Here is an 18,450-nt window from a genome sequence, read left to right on the forward strand (position 1 = left end):
TTTAGCTAGTTTGCTCAGGTATTGCAGCCGTACCAAGTGACCTTGATTAGCAAAGGAAAGTGTTATGCCTGGTGCTGATCCAAAGGGCCGAGGTGCGTGGTGCAGACTTCCTGCCTTGGCTGCTGCTTTTCCGGTTCCGTTCCCCACAGCTGACTTCCACGTGCCCAGCCACTGTGCAGAAACCGGGCTTGCAGTGTGTGAAATTGGTTGAGACAGAATGGTCGCTGGGCTCACCTGTGCCACACCGAGCCCGGTAGTGAAGTGGGGAGCTCATGGTGAGGCACCCAGGAGATGTTGCAAAGGATGAAGTAGGCAGTGAAAAGCTGAGGTCTTTCCCAGGGGTCAAAGGGTAGCAGGTGCTATCAGTAGAGAAGGGGGGAGCTGCTAGAGCAGGGATACATCTTCTACCTATTCAGGTGCTAGAAGGTTTGATCCTTCTGTGTCATCTGTACTGTGCTGTCCCTCTTGGAGCACAGCCCTCCCTGTGCTTTCTGCGTGCCTGTCAGGCCGTGGAGAGGTTGTCAGCATCCTCTTTCCTTCCTGCTCCCCAGCCTCAGCCAGGCAGAGCCCCCAAGGGGAGGGCAGCTCTCTCCTGCCCAAGTCAGTGGCCCTGCAGCCAGGCCCAGCTGGAAGGGAAGATACTGCCCGATTCATAGAGCTGGGATTGCCTCTCTCCCAGCTGCTGCACCCTCTGACCCTGCCGTTGATCCAGAGCAGGGTGAGTGTGTGGTGAGCGAGCGATATAAGAGCTGGGGGCAGGCTGGGGCTCCCCAGGTCTCAGCTGGAGAACCAGGTGGGATGTTGGGAGGTACAGGATCATACTGCAAACAGATATCTCCTTCCACCAATCTCCCTCTGCATCCTCTCGGAGCCCCCGGCTCCCCCCTCTAACGGTCACCGCTAAGCCTGCATGGCAGCTCCCTCTCTGTTTGGACTGAAGTCTATCAATGCTGTATCTTAATTGCCCCACCCCACATATGCCACAGGGGCTGAGAATGCTCCCTCTGCGGCATTCCCAGGTGCTGCGGGCTTGGGGAGGAGGCACGTGCCCCTAGGAGCAGGATCTGGGCACAGCCTGCCTGTGCACGGTCAGGCAGTTCTGGCCGCTGGGCCGACTCACGCAGCTCGTATAGTCCGAGAACAAGAGCTGTGCTTTCTCGTGCAGCCTGTGGAGCTGGCAGATTCCCAGCATGCAATGTGCCATCCTCATTCAATGCCAAGCCCACGCTGCATGAGGAGACGTGTCATTTCCAGGGGCTGCCCCTCAGTCTGCCCTGCTCTACGTGAACAGGCTGCCCGAGGTCACCTGGTGAGCTGCAGACGTGGCAGTCTGAGGCATTGTCCGATTTCCGGGCAGCCCAAGAGGGGAGCTGGGTTCCCCCGGAAGGGAGCCGCCCGGTTGGCGCGAGGGGCGGGGATGAAGTACAGGCATCAGTCTGACTTGCGAGCGATAGACCCGGGTCTGGGCCAGAGGGAATCTAATGAACAATAAAGATATCAGTGCATATTTGTCGAAGGCCAAGGGACCCTCCCCGTGTGTACACACAGTGTAATTTCAGTGAATTATGCATAGACTTAATTAGGAGTTTTAATTGCTAATCATCTCCCAGTAGGATTAGCAGTGCTGTCTATTAATTATCTGTGGAGCCCTGTGTTTTGCTAAGGCAGGAGTAACAGAGTGGCATGAATGGTTACATATGCTGGCAATAAATTCACTTTCAAGAACCCGCGAGGCCCCAAGGACCAGCGAAGGCCCTGCTGGCTGGGAGGAGCCTGACACTCCTGAGGGCAGCGTGGGGCTGGGCAGAGCCGCAGGTGGCAGGAAGGGGGCAGTGGTGGGGCTTGTCTGGCGGGGTTTGTATTTGGCACCTGTATCTTTATCTCTGAATTCTCGCTGTGCCCACTCTCCCCACACCTCCGTTTAGGTCACCACCCACCTGCTTGCTGAAGGGACAGGGAATTTATTTTATAAATCCCACCACGGTCCCTCCTCTGCTCCTAGGGCCAGGGCACCTGCAGGCAGTCAGGGGCATTGCCAGCTGCCAGGGCTGAGCTGTGAGCTGGGCAGCTGCTCTCTGAACAAAGGCCATGTGTGGCCATCTGCCCTGTCAGGGCTGGATCTCGTGACCCACCGGCGGGCGCTGCCGAGAGTTTTCTCTGCACAGGGTGCTCCAGGCATCTCAGCATCAGGCCCTGAAGTCTGAGAGGTGATTTTTCCAGGCCTGGCACCGTGCAGTTGGGACACCAGCGAAGCAGAGTGTAGAACAGCCAGCAGGGGCACTGAAATTGGAGTAGCATAGGGAAGGGCATACGGAACCCGCTGTGCCAACGGGCATATTTACCATGGCACACGATGCTCCTGGGCTGGGGGGACGTGGCGCCCGCTGTGCCAATGGGGATACGTACCCTAGCGCACAGGGCCCCTGGGCTGGGGGGATGTGGTATGCGCCATGCCAATGGGGATATTTACCATAGCACATGATGCCCCTGGGCTAGGGGGACGTAGTACCTGCCATGCCAATGGGCATATTTACCATAGCACACGGTGCCCCTGGGCTGGGTGACGTGGTACCCGCCGTGCCAACAGGCATATTTACCATAGCACACAGTGCCCCTGGCCTAGGGGGACGTGGTACCTGCCATGCCAAGGGGGATACATACCCTAGCGCGCGGGGCCCTGGGGCTGGGGGGACGTGGTAACCGCTGTGCCAAGGGGGATACATACCCTAGCGTGTGGGGCCCTGGGCCTAGGGGGACGTGGTACCTGCCGTGCCAAGGAGGAAACGTACCCTAGCGTGCGGGGTCCCCGGGGTTGGGGGGACGTGGTACTCGCCATGCCAAGGGGGATACGTACCTTAGCGTGCGGAGCCCTGGGGCTGGGGGGACATGGTAACCGCCGTGCCAAGGGGGATACATACCCTAGTGTGCAGGTCCCCAGGTCTGGGAGGACGTGGTACGCACCATGCTAAGGGGGGTATGACACCCACTGTGCCTTTTGGAATAGGATACCCCATTGTGCCACCGGGACTGCAGTGCTGCTGGGCCAGTGCTGGCTGGTGGGCGTGAGCACTGGGTCTGATTTGGGCAGCCTGACATCCAAGGCCATTCTTTCCATTTTGCAAGGGTCATGAAGCAGCTTCAGCCCCTGGAAAGGGGGCCCCTCCTTTCTGTGCGTCACTGTGACCCCCCACCCCCACCCCGGCTGACTATAGGCAGGGCCTCTGTGCACTGGAACCCAGCCCTGCCTTTCCACCTGTGAGCTCAGCCTGAGATTGTGGGAGAGGGTCCCCCCGCCCAGTAACCAGCCTTTGGGCTAGTAAGCATGGGGGCTGGCCGGGGGGTGGCGCTGGGCTCCTTCTGGAGTGAGAGTGCCGCCTTGCCAGGGCCATCAGTGTTGAGGGCAAGGAGCCAGGTGTGGTCCTCAATATGCCCCCCAGGAGCCGTGTGTGATGGAGTAGGGGCTGTCTGTGTGGGGAGTGGGAGAGCAGGGGAGGACTTTAGGAGATGGACGATGCCAGAGCCTGTAACCTGAGCTAGGTAAGGGAGGGGAAAGGTCAACACCTTTGCCCGGGAAGGGGAACAAAGGAAGGGAGTGGCAGGAGGGAAGCAGTTTGAGTTTGGGCTTGGGGCTGTGTGGGCGGAATTCAGGGGATCCTAGCTAGGATCCAAGCACCCTGAAAGCCCAGAAGGACTCGATGGAGGGGTCCTGACTGTGCCTGCAAGCTCTGCTGTAACCTGTGTTCCTGTTGTCCAATAAACCTTCTGTTTTACTGGCTGGCCGAGAGTCACTGTGGATCCCAGGAAGAGGGGTGCAGGGCCGGACTCCCCACACTCCGTGACAACGTGTCCCTGCGTTCTCCAGCCCTCTTCTTTCTGTTCTGCCCCCTCTTTCTCCTCGCTGGGGGTCAGGAGGAGGTAGGGGTCATGGCTGAGGTCCGTCTTGGGGAGCAGGGTTCTCGGCAGGAACGGCTGGGCGAGATGAGCCTGCGGCGATAGACATGCTGCTGGGTTCGCGTGATCTGCTCAGCAGCCAGTGGCTCACGAGGCAGCAGCTCAGGCTGGGGGAAGTGAAGCTAAGCCCTGGCCTGTTTGCCAGAAGCTGGGACTGGGCAACAGGGGATGGATCAGTTGATGACTCCCTGGTCTGTTCATTCCCTCTGGGGCACCTGGCACTGGCCGCTGTCGGTAGACAGGATACTGGGCTAGATGAGTCTTTGGTCTGACCCAGCCTGGCTGCTCTTACGTTCTTAAGGCAGGTGCTGTGGCTGGGGCTCCCAGGGCAGCCAAGATGAAGGGATGTGCTGCTGTCAGGAGGTAATTATAGATGTGTACGACATGGACACTCAGCCTGGCTGTTTGCAGATTTGCATTGTCCTACCAGTTTAACTTCATTAGCGTCTCCTCCACCCCTCTCGCTGGGAGCCATCCTTGTGCCTCAGCCCCAGCACAGCAAGGCCCGTGTTGTGCAGCGTGTCTGGGGCAGGGTCCGGGTCCCTTGTGCCGGGGGAGCAGGACCGGAGCCGTCTGCCCTGTGGGCAGGCATTGCCGCTGGGGAGCAGAGCTGCCTGATGGAAGGGAGGGTTCGCAGAGCTCCTGGCCGGTGGGAATGGGGAGCTGGCAGGGGGCAGCCTTTGGCCGAGGAAGGCACACTCTGGGTCCGGTCCCCCAGATCCACTGGCTGTCGCGTTATTTATCCCTGGTGGAGAGGCTGAGGGCAGCCCAGGACACTCGCCCAGAGCTCCCTGCTGATGGGGGCTGGTCCCCTTTTGAACGGCTCCAGCCCAAGTGTGCGCACTGATGCTGGGCCCAAAGTGAGAGGCTGGAGGGGGCTGCTCCGGTGGGCGTGCTCAGAGCGCACCTGCCAGGTCACCATGAATGGGTGGGTGCCCTGGGGTATAGGCACCTGCAGAGCCAGGGGGAGCCAGGCAGGGTTTGCAGGTGCCTACGTCCTTGTGTGGATCTGGGCTTTGTACCCACAGCGCTGTGAGCTGCTTGGGGTTCTGGCCCCGCGGCCTCCCGCACAGCCTGCCGACCATGCAAAACGCAGCCCCAGGGAGAGGCTAGTCAGGTGCCAGGGGGCAAGCCAAGGATCCAGTGCTGGCGAGAGCCATGGCAAGGCCTGGGGTGCAGCGTGGAGGGTCACCTGGGGGTGGGGTGCCAGTAGCAGGGGCATGGGGGAGATCTGGGCTCAGGCCCAGCCAGCAGCAGTTGTGTGTCACCTGGTGCCCGGAACACAGCACTGTAGCTTTGTTCTCGCTGCTTTTGTTCTCGATTTTGTCCTTGTTCTGTGCGCGGGGGTAGCTGGCGCTGGATGTCCCCCTCCCCTCGGGGGAGCCAGGGGAACAAACTGGTTGTAATGGCTAAGCACATGCGCAGAGATGTGTGAGGGGGAGGGGCCCTGTGTGAAAGGATGTGGGGAGCAGAGGGGGACTTTCACTGGAGGTGTATCGTGGGCTCTTGGCTTCTTCCTGCCCTCCCGATCTAAGGCCCAGAATTCCCCGCTGCATCCCTAGAGTGACAGCGCTCCCTGGCTGCTCTCCGGGGGCCTGTCAGCCAAAGGGGGACAGAGCTCCTGGGATTCTTGCCGATTCCAGCAGGAGAATCTCTAACAAGCCCAAGGGCAGCCGCTGTGTGCAGGGCAGAGAACGGGACTGGGGCATGGGCTCTCTACCCTGAGTGAGCCATTCCCTGAGCTCCCTGCTGCCGAGCATGTGCACCTGGCCGGACGGAGACTGGGTGCGGACCTCAGAGCCGCCGGCCATCTGCCCTTGGAGGCTGCGGGGAGGAACGAGTGACCCTTCCCACTCCAGTGGCCATTGCAGAACTGTCCCCTCGGGGGGTCTTCCACCCTGCTCCGAGGTAGCTTGTGCTGGCCGTGGCTTGGGATGGCACAGAGCAGGCCCTGGCACTTCTGGGGCTGATGGCTAGAGACCATGATTCGTTGTTGTTGTTGTTGTCATCCCTTTCTTTGTGGAAGCTCTGAACGTTGTGGCGCTGGGCACAGGGCAGGGCTGGGGGACTGCGGATGCTGGCGGGCGATGGAGATTGCTGAATGTTGAAGGGGCTCAGATGATGGAAGGCGCTGGGTCAGTGCTGGGCGTTCCCATGGCGGGAGCAGGGCGGTGGCCGGGTAGATGTCTGAAACGTGGAGCCATCTCCTTGGGGTTAGACCAGAGCTCTGGGCTGGCTGTGGCTGGGGGGGTCTCAGGACGGCTGTTGTGAGCATACAAAGAACTGGGAGTGCTCCAGAGCTCCAACTGCCCTGGCTGGCGGAGCCACTCCAGAGCCCTGGCAAAGGGCCCGGCGGATGCTGCTCCTCGGCAGAAAGCACCTGCCAGCCGCCCGGCGAGCTAACCCCGCTCTCTCTCTTTCAGGCCTACAGCTTCGCCATGGGCAGCTGGCCGAAGAACGGACTCTTAGACATGAACAAAGGACTCAACCTACAGCACATAGGGAGGCCCCACAGCGGGATCGGTGAGTGACGCGTGCGGGGCTGGCGGGGGCTGCACCAGCCCTGGTGTACTGGGGGTGGCGGGAGCCTGCCAGCTGTGGGGGCTGTTTCTCACAGTGGGTCGGGAGGTTTGGTGCACTCGGGACTGGGACGCTGCTGTCTCTGAAGCTCTTGAGAAAGGGCTCCGGGGTAACTTTAAACCCAGGCCAGGGAGGACATGTGCCACCCCCCCCCCCCATTGGGGCACCTCAATAGCTTCAGAACATGAGCTGCCGCCTGGGTGCCAATCCGTGGCCTGCGCCAACTCCCCTCCGTCCGCTGGGGGGCCCTGCAAGCTGTATCTCCAGCACATGCGCTGGCTCGCGGGTGTGGCCCATCTGTTACCTTCCCCTGGCGAGATCCCTCTGGCTTGGGCTTTGGTCCGCTCCTGATCCCCCCTCACTCCCCAGGCTGGGCGCTGGATGCTGGGCCCTGGCTCGATGCATCGTCTCAGTGTCTGTGCTCTCCTGGCAAATGGCAGCTCGACACCGTATTGGGCTGGCACTGCCCTGTGGCCGGCTCTGCGGGGCTTGCCGTGCAGTTGGGAAGCAGGATGCAGCTGCATTACAGATCCTGGGGAATTGAGCTGGTTCGTTCCCTGGTTAGCTCGCGCATGTGATGAGTTTCATGGTCAGGCACCTTGCTTCCTCGTGGACAGAACAGAGCCACAGTTCAGCGTGCCTGGCTGCTCGCACTCGGAGGGGGATCAGGAGTGTGGCAGGGCTGAGGTGCATCGGAAAGCCGTGCATGAGGCCATGCCTGGAGTAGCAGGGGGACAGGCCTGTGGGTCAGGCTGGAGGGGCAGTGGCCTTGCTGTGGGTGGGAGCCCAGAGCTGGGAGAGCAAGGGGGCACTGGCTGGACTGGGTGGAGGGGGCTGTGGGGTCGAGATTAAGGGATATTGGCAGAGCTGTGGGGGGGGGAGAACCTAGTTCTGGGCTAGCAGGGGACAGCAGGTGGGGACGGCGTGCCAGGGGCTGCGGGTGGGGTTGAGGGGTGGGGACCAGGTTGAGGCACAGCGGCAGAGCTGTACAGAGGAGTGCAGCATGGCCAGTGGTGGCAGCATCTCACTGACCCCAGCAGCCCGTTGCTCTGCTCCCCCATCTTGGAAAGATGCAGCAGGTTCCTGGCTCCCAGCCCTTTATCTGCCTGGCGTCCATACGCGTCGACGCTGGCCAGGGTCTGAGATTGAGCTGGAAACGTCACCCGCTCGCTGAGCCTTGAGGAGGCTGTTTAATATTGTTCCAAGGCTCTAACCACTAAACTCTCCAATCAATCCGAGTTAAGGAGATGAATTATTTAAAGCTCACCAGCTTTTAATTAGCAGGCTCCTTTTGAACTATGGATCTGGTTGCATTATTGACGGAGGGAGCATTAAAATTTGCTTCCTTGCCCAGTAGCACATTCATGTCACTAGTGCATGGTGTGGGGAAGGGCCCTCAGAACATGGAGGTCTGGTAACCACCCGCTCAAGCTCGGCTCCTGGGACTGAGGGTCACAGCCTACTGGGGGCATCGCTCCTTCTCGTCACATTCCTGAGGGGGCTGTGTGTCCGGTATCTCCTCTTTCCTTGATAGCCCCGAACACCCCTTGAATATCATCTGTCTTTGCCTTTAATTACCGTCTGCATTTATCAGAGCGTCATTAGCTGGCCGGGGTGTTTGTCTGCCCTGACGAATCGTTTTGAAAGCCGGTTGTTTGTTCTCCCCCTCCCGCCAATCGCTCTGTTCTTTATTTTCCCCCGGTCTTCAGGAGGGTTTTGCGTCTTGTTTCAGCGAAGCAGCCTCCAGGTGGGAGCACAGGCTGCTGCTGTGGGGTCTGGTATGACGCACAGGCCCAGTGCCTGGAGTGGGAGCCAGCGTGGGCATGAAATGGGGCCTTCTCAGAGCCAGGGCTGCCATGCGGGAGAGCGGGGGGGTCGGGGCCCTGGGGCTGCCCTGCCGGGGGGTCGGGGCCCTGGGGCTGCCCTGCCGGGGGGTCGGGGCCCTGGGGCTGCCCTGCCGGGGGGCGGGGGGATCGGGGCCCTGGGGCTGCCCTGCCGGGGGGTCGGGGCCCTGGGGCTGCCGTGCCGGGGGGCGGGGGGATCGGGGCCCTGGGGCTGCCGTGCCGGGGGTGGGGTCCTGGGGCTGCCGTGCCGGGGGGTCGGGGCGCAGGCAGAAAGGCAGTTCTCACAGGACGGCTCAGTGTCCCCATCCAGCCATGGTGTCCTCTCCAAGGCCTCTGTGGAGTTGCCTGGGGGAGTTCAGTCCCCGTCCTGCCCGCGCTGGGGGCCTTTGGCACCCCGCTGTCACTGGCGCAGCCCTCGCCCTGGGCACTGGGGGCTCAGCTGAATAAATTGCTCCTTTTCTGGAGAGCTGCTGCTGGAAGGGGGATGCTGGGGTGGCCGACAAGCTGCCCATCCCAACCCCCAGTGGCAGGCAGCGAGCGCAGCTGCTGGCCAGGGTGCAGCTGGGAGTCTTCATCTTTCCCAGGGCGGTGCGGACTGTGGAGACTACAGGTCCCAGCATGCAAGAGGGGCTGGCCCTTCCGCTCACGAGAGCCTGGGGCGCTGGGCTGCCCCTGCGTGCGATACAGGGGGGCAGCCGGACTCAGTTCTCAGGTTTGCAGCTCGGGGTCGCTTGCTCCCTCAAGTTCCAGGCCTCCTGGTGTGAGGCCCTTGTCGCACACAGGCACCCCCTCCCCCATTGCCCTGCAGGGGCGGGAGTGCGCAGTCCCCTCCCCCATTGCCTTGGATGGGGGCGGGAGCGCGCAGTCCCCTCCCCCATTGCCTTGGATGGGGGCGGGAGCGCGCAGTCCCCTCCCCCATTGCCTTGGATGGGGGCGGGAGCGCGCAGTCCCCTCCCCCATTGCCCTGGATGGGGGCGGGAGCGCGCAGTCCCCTCCCCCATTGCCCTGGATGGGGGCGGGAGCGCGCAGTCCCCTCCCCCATTGCCCTGGATGGGGGCGGGAGCGCGCAGTCCCCTCCCCCATTGCCCTGGATGGGGGCGGGAGCGCGCAGTCCCCTCCCCCATTGCCTTGGATGGGGGCGGGAGCGCGCAGTCCCCTCCCCCATTGCCTTGGATGGGGGCGGGAGCGCGCAGTCCCCTCCCCCATTGCCCTGGAGGGGTGGGAGCGTGCAGTCCCCTCCCTCATTGCCCTGGATGGGGGCGGGAGCGCGCAGTCCCCTCCCCCATTGCCCTGGAGGGGGGCGGGAGCGCGCAGTCCCCTCCCCCATTGCCCTGGAGGGGGGCGGGAGCGCGCGGTTCGGTCCCCTCCCCCATCGCCCTGGACGGGGTGGGAGCGCGCGGTTCGGTCCCCTCCCTCATCGCCCTGGAGGGGGGCGGGAGCGCGCGGTCTGGTCCCCGCCCCCATCGCCCTGGAGGGGGGCGGGAGCACGCGGTCTGGTCCCCGCCCCCATTGCCCTGGAGGGGGGCGGGAGCGCGTGGTTCGGTCCCCTCCCCCATCGCCCTGGACGGGGTGGGAGTGTGCCCGGGGGGAGGGCACTTTTGGATTAAGGACAATAGGTTCAGCCTGAGCTTCCTAACTTAAGTGTGTGGGGGGTTGGGCAGGAGCCAGGACAGGGTGGGCTAGTGCCTGCGGGGCTCAGGATGGGTGAGCCTCGAAAGGGACCCCCACCCCTGGTTTGTATGGCTTAGCACCAAAACTGATCACTGCTGAAGCCCCTGTGGGTGTTGGATGCTGGTGTTCCCTGCCCTCTCTCTAGCGAGAGATCCGGCATGGAGAGTGCTCCAGCTCCCCGGGCCAGGGTCTGCAGACACCGATCGCGATTGCAGGAGCCTCCGTCCTTAGGCACGTAACGGAGGCACCGCAAGGGGCTTCGGGGCTCAGTGGTCAGCACTCTAGGGAGTCCCAGCTGCAAGGCATCTCCAGCCAGGTACCCAAATTGACTTGTCCCAGCTGAAAGCTTGGCCTGCGCTACCGTTGTACTCTGCAAACCTTCACCCTGCTGTGTGCGTGGCCCCTGAGATGCTCCGGTGCCCTGCAAATCTGGCGAGAGGTAGATGGATGCTGAGCGCACGGTACCGTCCTTCCCAAGGCCTCTCGGGTGACTCTCCCAACGCGCGATGGGCTCGCCTGTCATCTCGCTCCGCAGTGCTCTCTGGTGTGCTCGCAAAGTACGTGGGTCGCAGCATAAGATGCTCTCCTAAGACCTGCTACTTTGGGCACTGGTGTGTGAAATCTGCCCCCACTGAGACGGCCAGGCGACGGGGGTCACCTGCACATGCTAAAACCTGCCTTTGTGCCCTTGTTTAATTACTGCCTAGAATAACAGAGCAGCTCCTGTGTGCAGCCCCCTTTCCTGGAGCCATGTTTCCGGGGGGATCCCATCAGGGAGACTGGCAGTTCTGCTAAGATCCCAGCCCAGTTTTCCAGAGGTTTGCAACATGGACGATTTGTTTCAGAGCTGACAAGAAAATTGTAGTGAATTGCCACTTTGTTACACGTAAACAGCAGGGAATTTTGCCCTCTCAGTGGTACCTGTTTCCCAATTAATTTCATGTTGTCTTGTTTTCCAATTATTTGGAGACTTGCTGGGCCAACTGAAACCTGCACAACTCAGCAGAGTCCTGTCTATTCTGGGCCCGATCCTGCTTGGTGCAGCGCCTTGCCCGGTCCGGCTCTGGAACCCATAAAGAAAGGGCAACTCTGGAAGTGTGTTCTGCAGAGGGGGAGGTGGTTCTATGTGGGTCGGGGCGAAGCTCTGGGTCTCTGAGCATCCTCACCTGGGAAGTGCAGCTAAACATACACAAAAGGAAGTTTCACAGCTGGAGACCCACACGCTGAGCTTTCAATGGGGCTCCACGCCTGGAGATAGCTGCTAGTCCGGTTGCTCTACTGCCAAGGGCTAGTGAAGCATTTTATGGCCCCAGAGAGTCATGTGACCATCTTCTGGGTTTGAGCTGCGGTGCCTGTTGTGGTTGCATGCACGAGTGGTAGAATGTACATGTGCAAAACCCCGTTGCATTTGCACATGGGTCCAGTGTGTGGAAGCTCAGTTTTGCATTGTAAGCTCTGTGGCACAGGACGTGTCATTGACTGTGTGTGTGTGACCTTTGAGCTGATGTTTGCTCATCGTGTAACTCAAACAACTTCGGCTTACGAAGCCAATCTTGGCAAGCTAGTGCCCCATAGGGAGGGCTGGCTGCGATGGGGTGGATGAGCGCCGGTCAGAGACCTGTGCGTGGTTCCCCTGGTCGTGGTGTCCTCCCGGAGCTCCGATATACAGCAGGGTGTTGTCCCCAGGGCTCCTGGAGACACCCCTTCAGGGAGAAGCGGTGGTGAAAACCGTCATTGTACTTGAGCACTCGGTACAGCTTCATGCTGTGGACGCACCTGCAGCACTGAGAGGAGCGATGGAGGGGCGCGGTGCCCACAATCCCTGGGGACGTCCAGGGGAGGCCGAAGGAGACAGAGTGGGTCTCGGAGAAACAGGAGTCAACCTAAGGACAGAGGGAAAGGAATTAAACCACTCTTGTGTTTTCCTGCAAGCCGTGAAAATGCCTCACGGAGAATGGCTGTAAATACAGCTGCCAGGTGACTGACTTGGTCACAGTCAAGTGTTAAACAAGCATCCAGTCCCGGCAAGGGTAGAAAGCACCTTTGAGGGGGCACGTGATAAATCTGGGCATGTCTGTGCTGGGATTCTGGATCCTGAGCCGGAGTGATGGAATGGGAGCTTTCCCTTAGGTCAATGGTGTAACGCTGCTGACTACAGCAGAGATTACCAAACGGCCGCCGGTCGAGCACCGGACACCTCTGCCCCTGCACAGAGGCTGCTTCCCGATGGCTACAAGCTGTGTCCAGCTCTGCAGGGCCTCGTGCTTGGGAAGCCATGAACTGAAGCCACCAGTTGACTGGACGTGGTGAGGAAGGCAGCGCCAGCCTTTGGGAGTCCACAACCAATTCCCTTTCCAGCCTGCCTGGAGCTTTATAACCCACTCACATCTTTGTGGCTTTTGTCCATAGACCACGTGGTGACCTGTGGGTTGGCCAGGGCGTGGCCCATTGTGATAGAAACCATCGAGGATCCGGCTTGCTGGCTGGCTGTGCCAGGGATTCCCTCGTGCCCACTCTGCTCCTTTGCTTCTCTCTTTCCTGGCTCCCTGTCGCATCGGCTTCCCCAGGTGGCCTCTGCTCCGTTTGGTCACATGCACCCGCAATCAGTTTAGAAACGTAATGGAGAGACCCATGGCTTTGCTGGCCCAGCATCCTGTCTGTGATGGTGGCCAGTGCAAGACTCTGCAGGGGAAGTTTGTTTCGGCCCGGGCTGAGTTCCTCCTCGTGGCTGGATACCAGGCTGCTGTGTTGGACCCAGCGTTTGCATTCCAGGTGCATCCAGGCCCAGTGGGTCTGGGCAGCATCCAGACATTTTCTCCTGGGGGACGCACTCCATTTGGCACCCTCCTTGGTATGTGAGACCCTGCAGTCCAGCAGCCCTGGGCCCCAAGACCTGTACTGACCCTTTTCCACCAAGTCCCCTCTAGCGTAAGCACATCCTCCCCGGAGCTCCTGTTGCAGGGGCAACTCTGGTTTCCAGCTTAGCTCCTTGGGGCCCTTGTGATAAAGGAACCTGCAGACTGTGCAAAGGAACTACTAAACCAGACACGCTTTACTCAGGGACACCGCAGAAGAGTTCCAGATTGAGGCAAGAATAACAAACCTTTGCACACCCAACCCTCCCTCGAGTGCATTCTCCGCACCCAGAGCCTTCGGGGTTTGGGTGGTCTCCTCCTTCTTGCCCGGTCTCCCATTGTCAGTCAGTGGATGGGCAGCGAGCGAGAGAGGCCAGGCTAAAGAAGACTCAAGTTCTGGCTTTCCTCTGTCTGGTGACTCCCTGAGCAGCTTCAGAGCCCTCTCAGGTGACCAATTGCTTAGCTTCAGCCCCCAATGGGGTCCAGAGTGGGTTGGGCGCACTTGACTGGAGGAGTGTCAGGATTGGGGACTCCTGACAGCTTTCCCATTGCCCCCCCTCTGCCGGGTGTAAGGATTTCTCCTCACACCTCCTGGGTGTCCCAGCCCAAGATGGAGGCTATAGCGCGGCAGTGAAGGGCACAGCGCAAAATGGCGTTCAGCACACAGAAGGGAGGTTGCAGATTGATATCGACATCTGCAGACACCTGGTAACCGTCATGCTGCCAGAGCACCCTTGGGAGCGCCCGATTGTGCAGCTCCTAGTGACCCCAGTGGGTGGCCAGCAGGGGAGGTGACAGCTCCGGTGGCTTTGTCCGAGCCAGTCTCACTGCAGACTCTGCTGTTGTGCGAGACCATGACGCACGCAACGTTGGCTGATAATGTCCCATTGCCAGCACCTCTATTCATGCGCCTCTCTCTGCCTGTCCTCGGGATCCAACTCCCACGTTCCTTCCCCGACCCACCCGCTCTGCTGCGTCCCTCCCTGGAGACCTTTATTCATTTCCTGCAGCCGCTCTGGCCTGGATCCCTCCCCTCTTCTCAGGCCCCTTGCCACCGCCCTTCAGAAGGGTGGGAGCCTGGTCTAGTGATCAGACGTTCTGATGTCTCTTCCCTGCTCTGCTACTGCTGCATGTCCTTGGGCAAGTCCTTCCCCCCTCCCTGCACCTCTGCTTCCTCGTCTCTCACATGGGGGCGCGGCTGCTGCCCCCCTGAGACTGGAGTGAAGAGCCTGAGATCCTAGTACCTGCCGCGAAGCGGGGGCCCTGCCAGAGGAAAGGCCTATGGTCTGCACTGTCTGCTCCCGTGGAGGAACAGCAGTGGACACGGGGTGTCTGTCTCTGGCTAGCTGACCCCCCCAGCCCCAGCCCAGATGGTCCCTTTGGAAGCAGGAGCCCTTGACCCTGTTTCAGGGCCCTGGAGAGCCGGGCTTTGGTTTTGGCCTTGCTCGTGGCTGATGGGGCGGAGGCTCCAGGGTGACAGGTGTTCTTTGGATCGTCCTTGGGCTGGGCCTTTCTCCTGGGTGGCGAGATGACCTGGGGCTGTGTGCAGACGTGCTGGCTTCTGTGGGACGGCACCTGGTTCCACCGGGGGGCTTGGCCCCTGCCATGTAGTGCAGAGAGCATTGTACCCACACAGAACCAACGCTCACAGCCACCAGCCTGCGGTTTTCCGAGTGAGCTGGTCTAACTTGGCAGTTGGAACCTTTCCATAGCAGCCAGCTCCCCGGCAATGTGATTGGCACGTCCCGGGCCTGGTCCTGCTCCTGTTGCAGATCGAGCGCTGGCAGACCTTGGGCCGAAGTGAGGGGAGGTGACTGAGAGAGACGTGGCCCTGGGCTGGCCCTTCCCGTGGGGCGATGGGAGCGCTGGAAAAGGGCTGGGCTTGTCTCTTGGAATTGGACCACTACCTGTGCTCGCTGAGCTGGGTGCTTTACAGGGCTGAGAGAACTAGGTGTGTCAGAGGCCAGAGGGGCCCGAGGGAGTCATGGCTGCCTTCCCTCGCGGCACAGAGCGTGCCGTGGTCAGAGCGCCGTCTCAAAGTGATGCCTGCGTGGTACATAGAATGGCTAAAGCCTAAAGTAACTCGTTAGCCTCCCGGCACCGACCCCTGTCCTCTGAGGCCTGCGGATTGAGCTCCAGCACAGTGGGACTCACTCCCTCTTAATAAACCTGAGCACTTTCCAACCAAAATGGCAGCCAGGCTGCTCCGCTGGCCCTGCGCAGATGCTTCTGCTCGTGCCTCCTTGTGCTCACGACGTGCCGTCACCCTCCCGGAAAAGCCCTACCTATTTTAAAGGGTCAGCAGCCCATACGGCGAGAGACGTGGTGAGCGCGGCTCTGTCTTTCTAGCGCCCTCGCTCTCTTTTCATTCACTGATTGGGAATGTGGGAAGGTTAGGGTGGTAGATTGTTCCTGAGCCAGAGCATTAATTAGGCCTCGCCGAGAAGAGGAATTGCGTGTTTTTAACAGGGAGGTTAATGGGATGCTCACAGAGTAGACAGTTTTAATGAGCTTCAACTCGATGTGCAGTGAGTTTACTCTTTGTGTTAAAAGGGTCACACTGCAGTAGTTTGATGTGGATTGTCTCCTGGCCCCCGGTGTCATAGGTGAGCGTCTGTCAGAGTCCAGTCAGAGCGCGTTTACTTAGTGACACGATTCTAATTAACTACCGCCGAGCTGCCACCGCGCCGTGGGGAGCGCCTGCCGGGGTGCAGCTCAGCTCTTCCTGCGGGTCGGAGGCACCACCGGTGCCCTCAGTGCTGACAGCGAAGGAGAGGCCGATGGGAAGGAGCGCGCTTGCTAAGTGCAGCGACATGTTTGGCATAATGGGTGCCCTGCCCTTTCGTCCCTGCCCTGCAACCTGCAGCCTGGGGACTTCTCGTCCCCTTGAAGGGCCTGATCTTCCTGGCTTTGCTTCATCTGTCTTTTATCCTCCCTGCTTTATTCGTGCGCGCTCCTTCTCTCCTCGTGCACGCCCAGCCCCAGGGGTGCAGTCGCTGTTCTGCCGGGCTCTCCCCTGCCTAGCGCCTTAGACTCTCCAACTTCCCTTGTGCTCTTCGTCACAGTCAGCATCTCTCCAGCCCGTCCGTCGTCAGAATGCCTGTGCCCACTGTTCCCAGCCGCGATGTGTGCATTACCCCGCTTCCTGGTGCCCACTCTGGTGGTTGGCAAAGGGCAGCCGTTCGATAGCCAAGCGTTGAGGGATTGGGTGGGGTCAGCGCTTATCATAGGTGCCCAGTTTCACCAGCCTCGGCGTTGTTCTTGATTGATCTGTGTTCCCGTAGCACTGCGGGTCCCTAGCTGTGGAGCAGGACCCCCGAAAGGACCAGACCAAGGAGCTCCCAGTTGAAGTCTGAGACGAGAGGCGGTAGGTGGACGCAGGCAGGTGGGAGAAAACGAAGGGAGAATGAGACAGTAACCAGGGGTCTCTGCGCACCAGCAGCCCAGCCCTTGCCAAGTTGTTTTCAGGCACCACGGCCCAGGCGAATTCTTCACTGGAGTGGGAAGGACGAGAGTGGAGCAGCTTCACAGATGTGTCCGGGAAGCTCCTCGCACGCGAGGGGGCAGCAGGGAGAAAGCCCTGGGCAGCGGCAGCGTCCCCAGCCTGCACTCACCTCCAGCCTGAGTTCCCCCTCGGACCTGGGCACCACGCCGGGACGTGGGCTTTAATTACAGCCCAGCGGGTGTCTCCTGAGGCTCGGCCTTCAGACACCCAGTACACCAGCAGCTGCAGGGGGTCGGATAGTGTGGTTACTGCGTCTCCCCTCCCAGGGCAGGATGGGCCCGGTGCTCGTGCAGCATTCCCCAGGCTCTGGAGCCCAAGTATGTTGCAGGTGTCACAGTGTTGCGCGGTTGTGGTGCTGTCGGCCAATGGGGAATGCAGGCGCTCTGGGCAGAAGAGGGCTGGGTTGGGAGTCCCTGGGAACTGTCTCATTCTCTCGTAAGCCGAGCTGCTTCTCCCCTGTGCCTGGTGGCACCCCTGCCATCTGTGGCACTGGTTGGCCCAGGTGCAGGAGCCCTTGGAGCAGGGTGTCCTGAGCACCCCTGGCGGCAGGCAGGCCCCGTTGCTCAGCTGTTGGTTTCACCACACGGCCACCGGACCCGGCTAGTGGCCCCTCCCTTGGGGCAGCCTTTGGACGCTTCACTTGTGCTCTGGTGTCTTGTCATGCGTTGCTGGGCCCAGCACCTGTCTGAACGGTGCGAGCGTGCTCCGCCGCACTGCTCCGGGGAGGGACTGCGCCGCCGTGGGGCGTGGCCACGGCTTGTGGCCCGGGCTCGCTCTCTCGTGCCGCGCTGCGCTGCCCAGGGGCGGGAGGAGATACTCCCAGTTAAATAATTAAAAGAGACTTAAGTAAAAATCAACAGAAATGTCATGAAATGAGCAGTGTCGTTTTGAATTAGTGCTTGTAAAGGTCAGGCGGCGCCGGGACAGGTGGAGCGGATGCTTCTCAAGTGTTGCAGTGAGGCAGGCTGTCCTGGGCAGGGCGGCTGGGGAGGCGTCGTGGGAGGGAGGCAGGGCCGGCTGGGGTGGTGGATCGCAGGGCGAGCGTCTGTCAGAGTCCAGTCAGAGCCCATTAACGCGGTGACATGATTCTAATTAACTACTGTGAGAGGTGTCACAGCTGGAAAGGCAGCGAGCGGAGACAAGCTTTTAAAAAAAGCAAAAAGCATGTGACAGTCCTCTCTTTGCCTTGTCCCCTTGTGCCGCTCTCCCCTCCATGTGGGAGTGGAGCTAACAATAATTAGGATGTCTGCCTGCCTGGGAACCTGAGCCAGGGCTCTTTTGCTTTCAGTCATGTAAGTTTTCGACATCTCTCTGAAGGGACTTGGTGGCACAGTGCATTACTGCGCGCCAAAGTGACAGAACTCTCTTCTAATCGTAAACCCTTTGGAAACAAGATTCCGCTCTCCCTTTTCTCCGCCAGCGGCAGGGGGTATGTTCTGATCACGGTAGCTCTGTTCCCGCACAAGCGACAATGGGAAACTCAAGGTCTTTCAGATGTTTCCTACAGTTAACAAAGGCGGCACGAGGAAAGGGAGGGAGCTGATTGAGTGTTTGTGTTGACTGTGCTCCCCAGCCTAAAGCTGAGCCTCACTTGTTCTCTCTGCCCGGGTCAGGCGGGCGGGGCTGGCACATTATGCCCTGGCCTGGTACCGCCGTGACCGATGGAGCCCAGCACTCACTGCAGTCAGCCGCAGTGCTGGGCTGCCTTTTGCCGCTCCTTGTCCACCGTGCGATGTTGGGCCCTTAGGAAGCTGGTGCTGAGTTACTGACCCATTGCCTGTGGCCCCAGAGGTTGAACTGGGATGAGTAAAGCAGCAGGGCTCTCACAGACTCCTCCAGTGCTACGCTTGTCCCGGAGAGGCCCGAAGTAGGTGGCACTCACAGCAGACAGGACAGAACTTGGATGCAAGCGTCGTTCTTCCTGCTCGGTGCTGTGGCCAGGAGTGAAATAGGTCGTAATGCTGGCACTCACCCGCTATTGATAGGCTTCAGAGTTAACAGTGACGATTATATGGTTTGTATTTCGGTAGGAGTCCCACTCATG

The 18,450-nt window shown here is 60.5% G+C and overlaps 1 protein-coding gene across 4 annotated transcripts in view; it reads left to right on the forward strand.

Annotated features, from left to right (window-relative positions):
• ERI3 (ERI1 exoribonuclease family member 3) overlaps positions 1-18,450 on the forward strand; it is a 229,062-nt gene that overhangs the window by 144,499 nt on the left and 66,113 nt on the right. For all 4 annotated transcript variants that reach the window (XM_050961258.1, XM_050961260.1, XM_050961259.1 and 1 more), the window contains one exon: positions 6,375-6,474. In XM_050961258.1, the coding sequence (XP_050817215.1) occupies positions 6,375-6,474 (100 nt within the window). The remainder of the gene's footprint in view (positions 1-6,374; positions 6,475-18,450) is intronic.

Source organism: Gopherus flavomarginatus, chromosome 7, assembly GCF_025201925.1.
Source record: "Gopherus flavomarginatus isolate rGopFla2 chromosome 7, rGopFla2.mat.asm, whole genome shotgun sequence".
NCBI classification, from domain to species: Eukaryota; Metazoa; Chordata; order Testudines; family Testudinidae; genus Gopherus; species Gopherus flavomarginatus.